At 49.2% G+C, this 18,153-nt stretch overlaps 2 protein-coding genes across 2 annotated transcripts in view; one reads left to right on the top strand and one right to left on the bottom strand.

Moving 5' to 3' along the window:
* Ccdc33 (coiled-coil domain containing 33) overlaps positions 1-747 on the top strand; it is a 106,451-nt gene extending 105,704 nt beyond the window's left edge. The window contains 1 exon segment of the mRNA XM_036194365.1: positions 622-747. Within this exon segment, the coding sequence (XP_036050258.1) occupies positions 622-747 (126 nt within the window).
* A 1,506-nt stretch (positions 748-2,253) lies between these two features.
* Positions 2,254-17,402, bottom strand: LOC118586570 (cholesterol side-chain cleavage enzyme, mitochondrial). The gene is made up of 9 exons (XM_036191622.1): positions 17,143-17,402; positions 13,676-13,831; positions 10,259-10,458; positions 9,289-9,492; positions 7,546-7,703; positions 4,047-4,213; positions 3,695-3,773; positions 2,999-3,196; positions 2,254-2,607 (listed from the first exon to the last, which is right to left on the bottom strand). Exons 1-9 carry the CDS (start codon positions 17,400-17,402, stop codon positions 2,467-2,469), a joined length of 1,563 nt encoding a protein of 520 aa, XP_036047515.1. The 3' UTR covers positions 2,254-2,466.
* Positions 17,403-18,153: the final 751 nt, after the last annotated feature.

Raw genomic sequence — 18,153 nt, 5'->3', positions numbered from 1 at the left:
TCTGTTTAGCTTCCTTCCTAGATGACATCAATACTGGGTGTAGATGCATGTTGCCTACTTCCCAGGAACAAGCAGACCACCCACAGCCCCCCCTCCCTCACCCCCGCAAGCTCAGCTCTGGGGACTTCATATCCTACAGCAAAGATTCTGATTCTCCTACTTTCTATCTATCAGCACTTTTTTTAAGCATTTTTTTTTAGATTTACTTATTTATTATGTACACAGAAGAGGGTGCCAGATCTCATTACAGATGGTTGTGAGCCACCATGTGTGTGCTGGGAATTGAACTCAGGACCTCTGGAAGAACAGTAGGTGCTCTTAACCTCTGAGCCATCTCTCTGCCCCTCTATCAGCACTTTGCAGCCAAAGCTCCACCGCCCCTAGTCAGAACCTGAAGGGTTCCAGGGAGCATAGGACTACCTCTGCCAGGTCATCTAGTCCTAGGGACCCAGAGAAATTGGGCATTACCAGCAGTGATAAAATGGGCTCCAAGGTTATTCAGACACCACAGCCTACTGGGTTTGGATCCTCAGAAGCATGACTTGCCAGGCAAGATGCCCTGAGGCAGTGTACCCTGGGAACAGAGATGTACTTATCTGCCCTATATATTGTATGTCACAGAATGCTGGAGTGGCCAAGGATCCCCAGCAGTCCTCCAAACTGGAACCCTCACTGCCCAGCTCAGACACAAAGCTCAACAGATTCTCAAACTCCCAGATCGAGACCTCTCACCCGCAGAAGACCTGAGCCTGGAGCTGGCCTCCTTCCCCATGTGCTGGGGAGTCATCCCCACCCCAAAGATGTCTTTAGTAAATGCTACAACTTAATAAGCATTTGACTCCTTCCTGAAGCAGGGCAGCTGGCAATGAATCAGCTGCTCTTTTCACCCCCAGCTTGGGTCCTGGACTCTCTAGGACCACCTTGTACTTACATAGCCAAAGCTATGATGATCCCCAGAGAGTGCTGAGGAGAGAGACCATGGAGACCAGAAATAAGGGGCCTGAAGCCAAGTTCTATGCAAGACAGGAGAGAGGCCCCTCAGTCCCCAACACCTTTTCCTTTCTGATATCCTTTTACTCAGGCTTATGTCTTCAGAGTCTCCTGGGAACAGAAAGACTTAAAGCCTTCCTATGACACCACTCGAATATCCCATCATAGCTGGCAGAGCTGATGATATGGTGTACAAATGTAGTCAGAGGCAGGAAGTTATGAGGGCTGGGGTCCCAGCTAGCCTGGGTTCTGGCCATGAGCATTTTGGGTGACTCTGGGTGACTGAAAAGCTCTCTGAACTCCAGATTCTTCATCTATCCCATGCAGAGCTCTCTGTCTTGGCAAAGAGGACCTTTGCAGCACTGACATTTTGACTCATCTTTGAGAGGATAGAAAGGCGGCATGAAGGACAGAGAGACATGGGAGGAGGGTCATGGACTAGGGAGAAGCAAAAGGCCCAAGAGTGGACCTAGAATTTTCAGCCTTCCTAGAAAGGACCAGGTCAGCTTGGCTGCTGTTCAGAGATGGCCTAGCCTCAACACTTATCTATAGGACTTAGACTTGGGTAGCCAAGGGCCACAAGAATCTGGTACCTGCTCATGGCAAGATATAGAACCAGAGGGACTTGATAGACCTGGACAGGGACAGACATCATATAAACCAAACTCTCAGCTAGACCGCATCCTGCACTCTTAGAATACATCCCCCTGTAGCAAGAAAATAGACCTGGGGTGTGCCCACAGGATGGGCAGCAAAGGGTGGGAAGCCTATTGGCCTTCTGTCTTCAGGCTCCCCCATCACCTCACTTCAGCCTCTTACTAACTGGATGTTTCACCACAGGCCTCAGCCATGGCCATGCCCAAGATGTAGGAGCCTTAGGAGAAAGTCCTTACAACCCCACAAGGGACCGCTACTGCAATCAGCCAAGCAGAACCCCACACCAGCCTCACCTTCCATGCGGTTCCACCAGGAGGACAGGAATTACCCACATGTCTCTGGCCACTCTATCCTCACAGCAGAGCTCCCTGGGTCCATTTTGGTAACTGCTGGCCTGATGGTACTAGCCTCTCCTGACAGACCTCATTTGGATCCCTTGGCAGTCTTAGATTCTGCTAGCTCCTTAATGGTAGTATGTGTGGGGGTCACAGTTGGGCTGTATAACAGCTTCTCATCTTTCTAAATGTTCCTCATCCCACTGTTGACCAGGGATCAGGGCTAATCTCCATGGGTGTAATGAATGCCTTAGGTCTCTGATAGGAATGAAAACACTCCCCAGAGTTCATCTGTTTATTAACTTTATGGATAAGTAAAGAAGGAGAGGGAGTGAAGGAGAGGAGGACCCAGCTAACCGAGGCAGGTGGCTGAGAACTACCCCAAAGGAACAGGTGTTTCTGGAAATACTGAGACACCTGCCCAAAGGCCCCCATTGGGCCATCTCCCCATGTAACTCCAGCCTACAGTTCAGACAGTGCCACCCTATTTGATCATGGTTGTGCCCAGGTCCTGCTTGAGAGGCTGGAAGTTGAACAAGATGGGCTTCTCAGGCATTAGGATGAGATTGAACTTGGTTCCTACATCATGGAGACTTTGGACTTCAATTCTGAAGTTCTCCAGCACCTGAAGAAGAAGGAGGTAGGTTTGGAAAATGGAAAGGAGAATTTGTCTCCCCTAGGTCACACATGATCTAAAGAACATGCCACAAACTATTCAGCCTTTCACTGTGTCTAAATGGGCCCTGCATGCTCTGTTCCGTGGCTTTGACCTTAACAAGTAGTCTGTTGAGCAACCTCTTCCACCTCACCTCCTGAGTGGGGACAGATTGATGCTCAGGGGATGTCAATAGGTAATAAGTGGGTTCATCCAAATGAGGAGGCAGCTGAGAGTTGTGGGAGATGGATGAGCCCTGGTCCTGCACTCCCTGGATTCTGAGACGGAAGGAGGAGGGTTGATGACTGCATTGGGGCCGTGGAAATCCCAGGGTGCTGACGTGTCCCAGAGCCCCACTCACGTTGATTAGGAAGATGGTCATTTCCAGCTCTGCAATCCGCCGTCCCAGACACTGTCGAACACCCCAGCCAAAGCCCAAGTAACGGAAGTGGGTGGTATTTTTGCTTTTTTCCAGCCAACGAGTTGGGTCATACTTGTTTGGGTTGGGGAAGAAGCTAGGTTCTCGGCCCATGGCATAGTTAGCCACCTGCACCAACATCTAGGAACAAGAAATCCTGAGCAGTTCCAGCTCCCCACTGTCCTGAGTGCAGCCCTTGCCCGGCTTCCTTGGAACCCTGACTCCAAGCCTGGCTGGCTGCCCAGCTACCCAGGACAGGACAGGGCAGGGCCCTCTGCCCACTGTAGCTTCAAACAAGGGCCCTGCCCCTCTGTAAGCCTTGATGAAGGCTGAAGACACAAAACAAGGAATAACCCATGGGGTTTTCCTATGCTTTTCTCAACCCTTGCCTTACTCTCAACCCAGAAATACAGTCAGGCTAATCTTGTAACCCTGGACTCCAGCATTCATTCATTATGCACCATGCCCACCACCATTGCTGTTCACACAAACTGAGACTGCTGCATCTGAGTGCTCCACCAGTGCACCCCAGCATCAGGAAGAAAGGCTCAGATAGCAGCCCCCTGTCACTACCATCTTCCTGGATGAAGCCTGCTCCCTCCTCTTCTCCATCTGACTAGCAGAGCCCCTTAGTCCTACCTTGGCAGGAATCCTGTAATTACGAAGTACCAGGTCATTCACAAGATATCTCTGCAAGGTCACGGAGATGGGGTGGAGTCTGCAGAAAGAGAACCCTCAGAGATAAATAGTCCCCAGATCCTGGAACCAGGACATATCCCCCACCCTGGCTCCCACACCAGCTGAGCATTTCAGCCCCTCACTGCAGCACCCCAGGGAGAAACTAAGGCAGGACATGGATCTAGCTCCAGTTCCCCAGTCTTACTGTCTCTTCCAAACTTCTTAATTCCGATTTCTAATCTCTACTAGCCCATCCTTGGAACCCTTCCCCAGGGAGGCTGGGGGTGGGAAGGCGTGGCTGTACTGGACTTGCCTCAGTGTCTCCTTGATGCTGGCTTTTAGGAGTGGGACCAACTGCACCATCTTGGCCATGTCTCCCTGGGCCTGGCGCCGGGCAGCCAGAACCTCTGCCCGCAGCTTCTCCTGCACCTTCAAGTTGTGCGCCATCTCATAAAGGTTCCACTGCAGGGTCATGGATGTCTGGTAGGAATACGCGGATTGCAAAAGCCAGGAAGGCCGTCACTTCAAGGCACCTCAGTGTCTATCACCCATGTTAAAGAACTTCTCTCTCTTTTACTCTCAACCTCCCATATCCAAGACTATTTGCAAAACCTTTGAAAGGCCAGCGTTTAAGAGCACACACACCTTTAATCCCAGCACTCAGGAGGCAGAGCCAGGTGGATCTCTGTGAGTTCGAGGCCAGCCTGGGCTACCAAGTGAGTTCCAGGAAAGGCGCAAAGCTACACAGGGAAACCCTGTCTCGAAAAACCAAAAGAAAAAAGAAGTTTTTCTTGGTGTCCAGTTAGGGAGCTTGTGATGTAGTCAATTAGACTGCTTGCCTAACATGCACAAGGTCTGGAGTTCAATCCCCAGCACCATATAAATTGTGTGTGTTAGTGCATTTGGGAGACAGGATTTCAATGTCATCCTCAGCTACACAAGTTCAAGGCCAGCCTGGGCTACCTGACACACTGTCTCAAAACACAGCTAATGGCAAGGAATGGAATTCAGAGCAGGATTTGCCTCTGCCTTCATCCTGCATGTCACCAGCTCTCATTTATCTCCTAACCAATAGAAGGTCAGTTGCATAGCCACTGTCCTCTTCTAGCAGGCTCCAGAGGCTTCCAGAAACCACATTTATGCCTTTGTAAGGTTTGTCCGTCCATGTCAAAGGCATAGTGGCACAGGCCTTTAATCCCAACACTTTGGGAGACTGAGGCAGGAGGATCTCTGAGTTCGAGGCCAGCCTGGTCTACAGAGTGAGTTCCAGGATAGACAGGTACCAAAACTACACAGAGAAACCCTGTCTTGAAAAAAAACAAAACAAACAAACAAAAAAGAAATAAAACAACAACAACAAAAAAGTTAATCAACCCAAGTGACTGTGAAAACACCCACCCACTCACTGACAGCAGGCTGGACCTCAGCATTCATCCCAGCAGTAGAAAATAAGGCTCAACCACCCTGAAACCAGACCACAGATCTGTTCTCCATCTTTGCTGCAGTTGATGCAGGATTAACAATATAACCTCAACAGGAGCCAGAGGCTCCAGCCTGACCCATGACCACCTGCCTACAGCCACCCTAGCATCTCTCCTACAACCTCTTCAAAACATGGCCAGTGCCCTAGTCACACAGAGCTGTAGACATTGGCAGTTCCTCCTCCTCCTCCTCCTCCTCCTCCTCCTCCTCCTCCTCCTCCTCAAATTCCTTTGCCTACCCACAAAGCATATACAGAGTCCTTGAACACATCGGTCACATGTGTGTTTATCTCAGAGCCTCCGAGGCCTGCTACAAAGCAGATGCCCAGGGATAGTTGTCAAACAAGGTAGTTCATTCCCCTCCACTAGCTGTGTGCCTCAGACCCATCTCTCTGTGCCACTATTCACCTAAAACAAAAAGATGATAGTGACACACCTCATAGTGTCACAGGGCCTAAAAAACAAACTCTTCAGTTGCCCAAAGGGCAACAGAACCTAGGATAAAAGTTTGGCATCTTTCAAGGGAGGTGGGGTGGAGAATCCGCCCACAAGCTGACCCTCACTATCTCCATCCACATTACTGTCTTTTTGCAACCTTCAACTCTGAGTCAGATTCTTGCTCAACTCTGCTCAAAAAACATCATCTGATCACTCAAAGAACATCTGTAAAAGCTGGTACACAAGGTCAATCAGTCTTGAGTTGGCCTGTGCTATCTCTTTTCCTGGAGGCTGAAAACACCAAGATAAGAGGAAATTCTATGGTGTCAAGATTCCAAGAACGGAATCTTGCAAGCAGATCACCTCATGATGGGGCTACCCCACCCCAGTTACCACAATTGGGATCAAAACTACCTCCCTGAGAGGAATCTCATGACCAACACGAATGCCACCCCCACAAACAACAATTCTCCTTTCGACTCTCCAAGTGGTCAAACGTTGTGCACGCCTCTGCCATCTAGCACTGTGACACATGACAGTCATGTTATCACCCTGCCTCCAGCCCCAAAACCACATGTCTCATCCAAACTCTTAATATCTCATAAAGTGACTACATTTGGATACGCCCTCTAAGGAGACTGTGGGGTAAAAGGGGGACGTGGGTGTGGGCTTTAGTCCAGTTACTGATGTCCAAAGAAGAGGAAGAAGTCATGAGGGATGCCCATGTGTAGACACCAGGGAGATGGCCACCTTCAAGCCAAGGAGTCAAGCCTCAGGATGAGCCAGTCATGCCCACACCTTGATATTGGTTCCAGCCTCAAACTGAGAAAACAAGTGTCTGTTGCTGGGCCGCTCATCTGTGCTGTTCCATTACCATGGGTAAACTTGGTTAGTCCCAAGACTAACAGACTCCTGTCTCTTGGCTGAGAACACCATAATTCAGCACTTGGGAGCCCAAGGCAGGAGGATTGGTGTGAGTTCAGGGCCAGCCTGCGCTACAGAGTGAATTCCAGACCCACTTACACTAGAGTGAGACCTTGTCTAAAACAACAACCAACATACAGAGGCTCTGGAAATGTAGCTCGGTTGGTAGAATGCTTGTCTAGCACGCAAGAAGCCTTGGGTTGGGTCTGAGCATAAAGTTAAACATGGGGCAGGAGAGATGGCCCAGCAGTTAAGAGGACCTGGATTCAATTTTAGCAACCGCTAGGGTGGCCTGCAGCTGTAATGCCAGTTCCAAGGGACCTGACACCGTCTTCTATCCTATGAAGGTACCAGGCATTCACATGGTACAGACATACATGCAGGCAAAACACTCACACACATAAAAAAAATAAGTCAAATTTTTGGGTTGGGGATTTAGCTCAGTGGTAGAGTGCTTGCCTAGCAAGCGTAAGGCCCCGGGTTCGATCCTCAGCTCAAAAAAAAAAGTCAAATTTTTATTCAATGGAACATGGTAATAGCACTCCTATAATCCCCAAATTTAGGGAGTGGAGGCAGAAGGATCAAGAGTTCAAGGTCATCCTCAACTACATAGTCAGTTCAAAGCCACTCTGGGCTACAGAAGCCCCCATCTCAAAAACAGCCAAAACTCTATGCAGGTGAGTAACTGAACCTGTTCTTCCCTCTCTGTCACAGATGAATGTCTCAGATCCTGCCCTATGGGTGGTGAACGGTGTTTGGTTCACGACAGAACTTTGACCTCACCCTTTAAGAGACTACTGTTTAGGGCCTGGCACCAAGAGAGAGAAGTATATCATACAGGAGTGCCCAGCCTCCCCCGACAGCCCCCCCCCCCCAACCCCCCCCCCCCCCCCGCCCCGTATTGAACAGCAGTTCCGGTGGGGAAGGGAGCATGTGGGCACCAAGGAGGCTGGGCCCCACAGCACTTACCGTGTCCACCCCTCCTGCCAGCATTTCTGTAATGTTGGCCTGGATGTTCTTGAAGGGCAGCTTGTTGCCTCCCAGGAGGCTATAAAGGACACCAGGGTACTTGCCAAAGTCTTGCTTCTGCCTTAAATCCCAGTAGAAGTTCTGGGTGTATTCATCCGCTGTGGGGCGGGAGGAAGACCAGAGTGAGGCTCCCTGCAGGTGGGAGGCAGGAGGGTGCCAGGGGCTGAGTATTCCAGAACCCCTCTTGGTAGACAGCCATTTTACTAAGCCTCTAGTTTGCGCTAGCCCCTTCATATCTGTTTTGTCATTTACTTCCTCTTACATTCTTCTCACTTTGTGTGTATTCGTGTTTTGCCTGCGTAACGTATGTTTGTGAACCATGTGAATGCAATGCCCATGAAGGCCAGAGGAGGGTGTTGGATCCCCTGGGACTGGAGTTACACACAGTTGTGAGCTACCATGTAGACTGGGAATTGAACCAGAGGCCTCTGGAAGAGCAGCCAGTACTCTTAACAACTGGGCCATCTCTCCAGCCCTTGTCACTTAATTCTTGATCATCCCCACTGTGTTTGTGTGTGTGTGTGTGTGTGTGTGTGTGTGTGTGTGAGAGAGAGAGAGAGAGAGCAAGACAGAGACAGAGACAGAGATAGAGACAGAAAGAGACAGAACTAGAGAGAGAGAGAGAGAGCACCAGAGAGAGAGAACCAGAGAGAGAGAGAGAGAGAGAGCACCAGAGAGAGCGAGCGTACCCATGTGTGCACCTGCACACATGGATGTGGAGGTGTGATACAACCTCAGCTATTGCTCCTCAGGCACCATCCACCTTGTTTCTTTGAGGTGGGGTCTCTTATTAGCCTGGAGCTCACCAGGTGTCTAGGGTATCTGGCAAGTGAACCCCAGGAACCCACATGTCTCAGCCTCCCAACCCTGGGGAACTGTGGTACAAGCAAGCACCACTATGAATTAATATGAGTCCTGGGAATTGAACTCAGTGCTCCACATTTGCAAGCTTTACCAACTGGGCAGAGATGGTTGCTTGCCTGAGATTACATAGGAACTGATGACCAAGGTGACATTTGATTCCATCACACCCCAGTCAGCTTTATCCATCCAACCCTCCCTTCTCAACACACCGGGCCCTCTCCTCAAGCCTCCTGTCACCCAGACAACTATGGCTCAGACGCTAGCCCTCAACTCTATAGATAGCACCTTTTTAAAAAGGTTTTTTTAAGTGCTTTTTTAAAAATGAAGTATACATGTGTATTTATCATGTGTGTGCACACATGCATGCGTGTGTGTGTGTGTGTGTGTGTGTGTGTGTGTGTGTGTGTGTGTGTAGGGGCCTGTGGAAGAGTACATCAAATCCCCTGGAACTGGAGTTACAGGGAGTTGTGAGTCTCCTAATGTGAGTCCTGGAATTCAAACTCTTATCCGCTCTAAGACAAGTGTCCTTAACTGCTGAGCCATCTCTCCAGCCCCTAGTCATGAGCTCTTTTAAGGAACATCTTGGACATCTTTACTGCCCCTTCTCCAGGGGGAAAAAAAAAAAAAAAAAAAAAAAAAACTCCAAGTCAACCTCCAGTCCTGACACTCATCCCTGCTCACCAGAGATTTTCCTCAATGGTCAGTTAGTGCCCATTGACTAATCTTGAAACAAAGAGGCAGCCTGAGGCCAGGCACCCAGCAAGATGCACTCTCTGTTAGGTGAGTCCCCTTCCTCAGCACTGCCAGAGGAGTCCTTACCTTTATTGAAAATCACATCCCAGGCGGCCGCATGGTCCTTCCAGGTCTTAGTTCTGAAGAATCGAAAGAGTTCTGGAGGCAGGTTGAGCATGGGGACACTGGTGTGGAACATCTTGTAGACGGCATCGATGAACCGCTGGGGCTCGGGGTCCACGATCTCCTCCAACATCCCCAGGCGCTCCCCAAATACGACACTGGTGATGGCTGTGGTGGAAGCTGAGGCTGAGGATCCCTTCCAACCCAGCTCCCAGAGAGCCTCAGCTCCCAGAATCCTCTCCACCCATGCCCACCACACCCAGGAATGCTCCTTCATCCTTAGCTTCCTCCAGCAAAGAAATTGAGACCTGAGCCCCAAGGGATGAAAGAAGACTGCCCTTCTGGCTGGCATTCAGGTCCCTCAGATGGATGTAGGGGAGGTCCTGAAAAGGATGCTTTTGGGGGAAGCATGTATTACTTCACCTGAGCCAGGATGGAATTGTCCAAGGGGGATTTCCCCCTTGTAATTGTCTGGATTCACAACATCACACATGAGCTGGGATACTTGGGATATCAGTCTCTGAGTCACCCAGGACTCAATCTGGCTGGGGCTAAAAGATCACAATCACCTTCAAGTTTTCTCACCTACCACATGAAGAATTTGAATGCCAGCTTCATACCAAGCCCAGGGTACCCCAAATCTATAGGTGTCCCATGACCGCCACTAAGCCATATGCATGCACTGTTACCCAGTCTGGATAACGTCTAGGTGTCCTTAACACCCAGCTCAGATCAACCATGAAGGCTTCCTCCCTCCTGCTCAACTTCAGAGGTCTGTTTCCAGGAGAGGGGGACTTGCAGTAGGAAGGACCAGGCATAGCTAGCTCTGGCTTTTGGAGGATGGTGGCATGGAGGACCTATGTTTTGGGCATGTTCAAGAAGCTGATCAACACAACTGTCTGGCTCCCTGGCCAGCCACGTGCAAAACCCTTACACTCGAAGGCAAAGCGGAACAGGTCATCACTGATGTCCCCCGAGAAGTTTCCTGAGTTCTGCTGCTTGATGCGTCTGTGCAAGACGTTGACGAAGTCCTGAGCGACACCTTCCAGAATGGGCACAAAGTTCTTGATGGCTTCAGGTGCCATCACCTCCTGGTTTAGGACAATTCGATCTTTCTTCCAAGCCTCCGAACTCCTAGAGAAACACATGTCCCACCTCATGGTCACAGACCCCAGGCCTGGCACAGAGGCTCTAGCTGGACTCTCTAGCTTTCAGAGCGGGCAGCATCACCATCTCCCCACCACCCCACTACAATTCACAACCACTTACAACAAGTCCAGAGGACCCGATGCCCTCTTCTAGCCTCCAGGGACACCTATCTACACATGGCATATACACTCACACAGACATACACACACATGCGTGAATTTTAGAAAATGAGAATAAAAACTCCTTAAAGAAAAGTTTAGAGTCTGGAGGCGAAGAATGTTGTACACTCATGGCCTCGACCTACCTTGCCCTCCCATAGACGGCTTCTCCACTGGGGGAGACTTAGTGTTGTCTCCTACTCCCTCCCTGCCCTGCCCGGCCTAGAGAGGAAGAAAGATGGAGACAGAGACCAAAAGCCTGACTGCCCTCCACTCTGACCGCTGTCACCGCCACTGACCTCCACCAAGAACCGGAAACTCTCCTCTCCCTTGAAGTAACTCTCAGTGGCCCCCAGTCCATCTTCCACACATTCCGCTGCCTTCTGCTCCTTGCACAACTTTGCCCCTGAGGGCCCCTCTCCGACATCTTTCTCATTCCCACACAGGTGAAGCTGACTGACCCTTCCAAAGTGTCTGAGTATTCGCTGTGTTGGGGATGCCAGCTACTCAGAATCATTTCATTAAAACCCTGAGTTTAGGAACAACACAAAGTCTCAGCAGGTAAAGGTGTTTACCACGACGCCTGAAGGCCTGAGTTCAAGTCCCAGGACCCACATGGTGTAAGGAGAGACATGACTCTTTGACTTCCACACATGTGCAATGGTCCACACACACACATACACATGTATGTACACACATAAATGTAATTTTTATATAAAAAACACAATTCATAACACACATAAAAATCAACTTATGCAAAGCTCTTTTCCTGATTTGGGAGTTTGTTTCCTAAGAATGTTGTTGTGAGCTGGCATGATGGCTTACTGCTCTTGCAGAGGAAACACATTTAGTTTCCCAGCACCCCTGTAGGGCAACTTACAACAAGTCCAGAGGACCCGATGCCCTCTTCTAGCCTCCAGAGCAACCTATATACACATGGCATATACACTCACATGGATATACACACACATACATGAATTTTAAAAATGAGAATAAAAACTTCTTAAAGAAAAGTTTACAGTTTGGGGGCGAAGAATGTTGTACACTCATGCCCCTGACCTACCTTGCCCTCCCATAGATGTCTTCACTGCTGGGGGAGCCCCCAAGCCTGAAACCCAGCCCTTGATCTAGTCACAGTTTTCAATGATGTTGGATGTGATGGCACATGTTTTTAATCTTTAAGGGAGTCAGAGGCAGGTTGATGTCTGTAGTTTGAGGCCAGCCTGGTCTACATAGTAACTTCTAAGAAGTTCTTGACTATGTAAAGAAACTCTGTGTGTGTGTGTGTGTGTGTGTGTGTGTGTGTGTGTGTGTGTGTGTGTGTCTGTGTGTCTGTGTGTGTCTGTGTGTCTGTGTGTGTGTACACACATATTGTCAGGAACCATGGAGCCTAGTCTCCGATCAGCATATGACTACCTGTCCAGTGGGTTTCCTCAGGGCACGGCACCTGTGGAAACAGACTCTCACTTGGCAAGGACCAGTAGTCCAGGGAACAGCGCAGGAATTTGCAGAATTCACACAGCTTGCAGGCCTTTTCTCTCTCGTGAGATTGCTGGTTCTTTGAGCAGCTTTTAGTTTTACTTTGTCGATCACACATGCAATCGCTGTCATTTTCCCTGGAAATTCTGCTCTTTCTCAAATATTTTCCCCTAAGATTCAGCAGGGGGCTGATGCTTCTCAGATCTCTTATCTAGAATTACTAACTACAATTCCCAATCCTGGGGACTTTTTTGACTCAATAGAGACAGTTAGGTACATATGAGAAAACACAACCTGGAACATTAACCATGTCTCACATTCTGGAAAGGAGAGCAGGGCCTGCATACACAGACTAGGGAGAAAGCCTCAGGAATACACATAGTGCCAACTGTTGAGAGTAAGTTCCCTGGACACCAAGTTTAGAATCACTGGTAGGATCTGGCATGCTCCAAGAGGAAAAAATGCAATGCAAAATTTGGGATGGATAGATCCATCTTTACTATACACAGGAGCTTATATTCGTGGAAGAAGTATGGTAGAGTGAGATGGGAAAAGAGTGCTTTATCAACATCTGCCTTTTACAGAGAGATTGAGACATGGGACCCTCTTGTAGAAAAGGGGAACTGTATAAAAGCATATCTTGCAGACATGAAAGAACTGTTTGGGTTTGAATATTGCCCTTAAAGCATTGTGCCCACATCTATTACTTTTAAACTTTGAAACCACAAGTAGCTGCCAGCTGACATAAGTGCTGTGAGAGCAGGATGTGTCTGTCTCGATATTTAGTTAAGCCTGCAAAAATGCTGAACTTTGTGTCTAGAATAAGGCTATGTGGAGGTGCAAAAGTGTATTTGGGGAATCAGAAAGGGGAACAATGGGGCTTTCATAATGATCACGATGAATTCCTTAAATTATGATGTATTTCTTAAAAGTCAAAAATAGAAGCCAATAGTAAAGCTATTCATGTAACCCTGGTTAAAAAAAAACAAAAAACAAAAAAACAAAAAAAACTTTGTTTAAGTGTAAATAAAGATGACTCAAGCTACTCAAGGCCACTTGAGTGTAATCCACTTGGTGGTCAGAAGTTTCCCTTGGGCAAACACCCCTTCCCCGATTCAGGACTTGAGCCCAAGCTCAGGCTTGACCCCGGCCATTTATAAATAATTTTTTCAATAAGCAATTTGGTAGAAAACAGCATCTGCATTTCAGTGATGAATTCTGCTGCTTCTCACAGCTCCTTCAGGCTGTCAGGACCCCACTTCATTTGCCACTGTACTGCCAACACCTGGCACAAGGCCTGGTACTCAGCGGGTTCTTGACAAAGTGGTACTTCATGCTTAAAGCAATTAGTAAGAACTTTGCAAAGTCCTTCGCTGTTCATGAAGAACCTCAGCCTGTCATTTCCCTGGAAGCTGGCAGGACAATTCTCTATCACCACCACCACCACCACCACCACCACCATCACCTTATGGAACAGGAAGATGAGAAGACCCACTCTCTCCCCTTCTCTCCCTGTCACTCTCCTCCAACACCTTCCACACACACAAGGCTCACTCAGAACTCACTTAAACAGGACCCCAATGGGTCTCTGGTAATACTGGTGATAGGCAACCCAGGGGGGCACAAGGTAGCGTTCTGGGTAGGGACCCTCGCATGAAAAGAGCAACGCTGCGTCTTCAGGGTCCAAAATATAAACCGACTCCATGTTGCCAAGCTTCTCCCTAGAAAGACAAGAAAGAGGCTGATGTTGGGCTTGACGTGGCCATGAAAATCCCGGGCAGCCAGGCCTCTCCACACAACCGGTACACAGCTTTCTGGCTGGGACCTTCACTTTCCTGAGCCTCAGTTTCATCTATGAAGTGGAGATGAATGTGCCATCTGTCCCACGGAGCTGCTGAAGAGCCAAACATGACCCATGTATCTATGACCATTGTGACTCATCCTGAGGGACAGCTTCATGGACACTACCCTGCATCACACAGCATACCCCAGGACCAGCCCCACCCCCATCCCAAACCTTCTATTTACAATCATGTATATTCCATGCTGAATCTTCTTGTCCTGCTGGGCTTGGAGTCATGGCACACTTCCGTGTCAGCCTGCAGTGAATGTCCTGCTTCCCCCATGTTCCAGGCTAGGGGACCCTTGTAGAACTGTAATTCAGAGTAGACACCCTGCTCTGGGAGTCAGACGGGACCCTTAAGGTAAGACTTCAGGGCTGAGGAGATGACTCAAGAGTTAAGAGCATATCCCACTCTTGCTGGGCTCCCAGCGCCCATGTTGGATAGCTCGAGGGGATCCAGCACCCTCTCCTGGCCTCCAGGGGCAACTGCACCCTTGTGCACCCATCTCCCCCTACAGAGACACATGTACACCTAATGACAAACTTCAACTAAATCTTTGTTCAAGCGGAACTGCATTCAAAATATCAAGGCCCAAGTATGGATGAAGATGATGGGTGACAGGGACCACAGAACGCTTTGCAGACAGCCTCCAATGACACCCAAGTGTACATACGACCCGGTGTCCTCCTAAGAAAAAACAGATTCTACCAGAGACATGCAAAAGATGACTCGGTGACTAGGCGAGAGGATTGGTCTAACAGCTGGGGAGAGTGACCCCAGAAGAAGCCAGCTTGCAGATGTTCCTGATGTCAGGCAGAATCTAACTCCCCAAGTTCTCAGGCAATACTCTACATCGCTCGCCCTCTCTCTCTCTCTCTCTCTCTCTCTCTCTCTCTCTCTCTCCCTCCCTCCCTCCCTCCTCTCTCTCTCTCCTCACCTCTTTCATACACACACACACAAGCAACTTCTACAAAGCCACAGGAGAGTATGCCTCTCATTTATACCCACCTTTTGCCTAAGAAAGATTCACTGAATTTAGATGTTAAGGAAACAAGTGTCTTACAAACATAAGACACGAGTCAGGTTGTGCTCTCCCCTTCCTGACACCCTTCCTTCATTCCTCTTCCTTTTCCACTCCGAGCTCCTCTTCCTCTCTCTTTCTCTCCTCCCTCCTAGCTGCCCTGTCTCTCCCTCTCCCCCCTTCTCTGCTCCCTCCCTCCCCCTCTCTATCTCTCTATCTCTCTATCTCTCTATCTCTGTCCTTTCATCTCTCTTTCCTCTTTCCTGTCTCGGGCTCCTTCCCTCTTTGATCATTTCATCACCCTACTTCACATGCCGTGTGTGTGTGTGTGTGTGTGTGTGTGTGTGTGTGTGTGTGTGTGTGTGTGTGTGTGTGTGTGTATGTGTGTATGTATGTGTGTATGTGTGTGTGTATGTGTGTGAGTGTGTGTGTATGTGTGTACGTATGTGTGTGTATGTGTGTGTGAGTGTGTGTGTATGTGTGTGTGTGTGTGTGTGTGTGTATGTGTGTGAGTGTGTGTGTGTGTATGTATGTGTATGTGTGTATGTATGTGTGTATGTGTGTGTGTATGTGTGTGTGTGTGTGTGTATGTGTGTACGTATGTGTGTGTATGTGTGTATGTGAGTGTGTGTATGTGTGTGTATGTGTGTGTATATGTGTGTGAGTGTGTATGTGTGTGTGAGTGTGTATGTGTGTGTGAGTGTGTGTGTGTGTGTGTGTGTGTGTGTGTGTCTTCTCCTCTCCTAATTTCTCCTTCCTCTCCTCCTTTTCCCCAACCCCCTTGGAGAGCACTGCATTTGTCAGAGTCTAAGTCCAGGCCCACCTTCACAAGCCATGGCCTTCCTTGGTTTGTTCATGGCCTCTAGAGAACTCCCTTCAGTGTTTTTCCAGCTTCCACTATCCAATCCCATACTTGCTACAGCCCGAAAGGCCTTGAAATGCCGTCAGGATCATTAGTCTCACTTCTGAGACTTGAGCCCAAGGCAATGATCTGACATCAACAGAATCCCTGAAAGAGAGATGCTCATGAGAACATTGTATCTAAGGGCAGGGAGGCTCACTTATAGCCTGTCTTCAAAACGTAGCTGTCCATACACCCCGGACTACTGAACTGCTGTTTTACATTGTCTTGAAGAGAGAAGAGGAATTTCAATGCATTGGGGAAACAGCTTCACAGGACATATACAGCAGTCACATTCTTAGTATTACTCAAGTACCATATAAGTGAAGGGTGGATGTGATCTCAAATTATTCATTCAGGCTTCCCTGCATCTTCTCAACGGTTCTCCAAAGACCGCAAAGAGCCTTCACAGTATGTGGCGGGGAGAGGGGGCCATGAGGGCTGTGCCCGAAGTCCCTTTTATTCGGTTTGCTGCCTTCCAGTCTATAAATTACAGCATCACTCCGACCGTGGAGCAAGGTGTTGCACAACTGGATTTCCAGTACCGGCTTCAGCCTGATGACCTGAGGACCTGGGTAAGTCCCTTCTCTTTCCAGAAAATGGGGACAGGGTGGGGGTAATAACACTAACTTCAAAGGACACAGCACAACGCTCAGACGAAAGTGACTGAGAAAACAGCTGATAATAAGGTGCTCTGAAGGGACAGCTTGAAAACAGAGTAAGGATCCTGTCGTGAAGGTAAAATGCTCTGCCCTCAACGCTCGCCTCCGGCTGCAGCACCTCCCATCTCTCAAAGCAGCTCCTAGAGAAAACCCACAAGTAGCTTACAGACTTCTGACCACAAGTATTGTTGAGCTAGGATAGGCCACAGACCCTGAGATTTCAGAAGCCATGGACTGCAAGGTGATTGCTCCTAGAAGATGCTTAGGAAACAAAACCAGCTACTGCAGAGTCACAAAGGGCCTGGAGCTGAGGTTGGCACAGAAGCAGGGTGGAAGCTTAGCCAGGAGTTAGGTGACCTAAACCTACTTCTCTCCTGAAGGGAGAGATAGCCAACTTGTCTTTTAGGGTATCTGGGGAATAGTAAGTGAATGGAGGCGCTGGGGGGTGCATTTGCTCACACCCCTCCCCACAAGGAACTGCGAAGGTAGAAAGAAGGCAGACATGAGTCTAAGACCCCAAGCAGAACTTTTGAGGAACAATGAGCAGCCTGCCTGGAGCCCTGTGCCTCCCATCATACCTGCCTCTGCCCTCTGCCAGGCTTACCTGTAAATGGGGCCGTACTTCTGGAAATTCTGCATGTGGTGATAGTGGATTCTGTGTGTGCCATTCTCCTTCCAGAAGTGGTACAGGTTTAGCCAACCATTGTCACTGGGGGAAGGAATCTCTTTAAAGGGGCGAGGACTGTTAGTAGAGATACTAGCTCCCCCTCCAGTGGTCAGCATCGGAGTCTGCCAGGTAGGGCTCAAGAAAGGTTGGCCGCTTTTGACCAGCACTGAGCGTAAGGAAAGCCCTTTGGCCAGCATACTGTCCCCACGACTGCCACTTCTTGCTGAGCACCTACCTCCACCCCTAACCTCCAGAGCCACACTTATAACCACTAGCTCAAGGCCAAGAGAGAAGATGGAGCGCTGACCTCCCCCCTCCCTCTCCGAAGGGCTGGGCCCACACCACCCCTCCCTAACTCAGAGAAGAACTTTCCAACTTTCTGTCTGAAAGGTCTGTAGTCAAGCTAAGCAAACACAGGCAGGAGGCTCCAGGCCTCTGACCTCAGTGTCCACCTTCTGGGTCCCTGAGACCACTATCCTCCAGATACCTTTAAAGGCAAGTTTGCTCTCTACCTTCAGGGGAGGAAAAGGAGGCTTAGGCCTCCTGACCAGCAGCTACTTCTCCACCCTGCCTGGATTCCAACCTCAGCTCCAGGCCCTCGGCCTCCAGGCCCTCGGCACTAGCTGGGCTTGTTAGCATTGCCTGCAGTTTTACAGAAGCAAGGCCTTCTGCTGGCCCCTAGGTGGGGTCCGGGTACTGACAAACATCCTGTAAGATGAGAGATAGCCAGAGATCACAGGTCAGGAGGGGCTGACCCCATGGCCTTAGATATCTTTCTCATGGCCCCAGAACTTACAAATGGTTGATTATTAGCTGATCTTGAACAGTTCCCTGATCTTGGAAATTCTTTTTTTTCCCTCCTTGTCAAGCAAAACATACTCCAAGTTCTCTGAAAATGCTCTGACTAGCAAGTATTGCTTTATTGTTTTCATCTTGGTTTTGAGATCC

This window comes from Onychomys torridus, chromosome 7, assembly GCF_903995425.1.
Source record: "Onychomys torridus chromosome 7, mOncTor1.1, whole genome shotgun sequence".
Lineage (NCBI taxonomy): Eukaryota > Metazoa > Chordata > Mammalia > Rodentia > Cricetidae > Onychomys > Onychomys torridus.
This window is presented reverse-complemented; position numbering and strand designations above follow the sequence as displayed.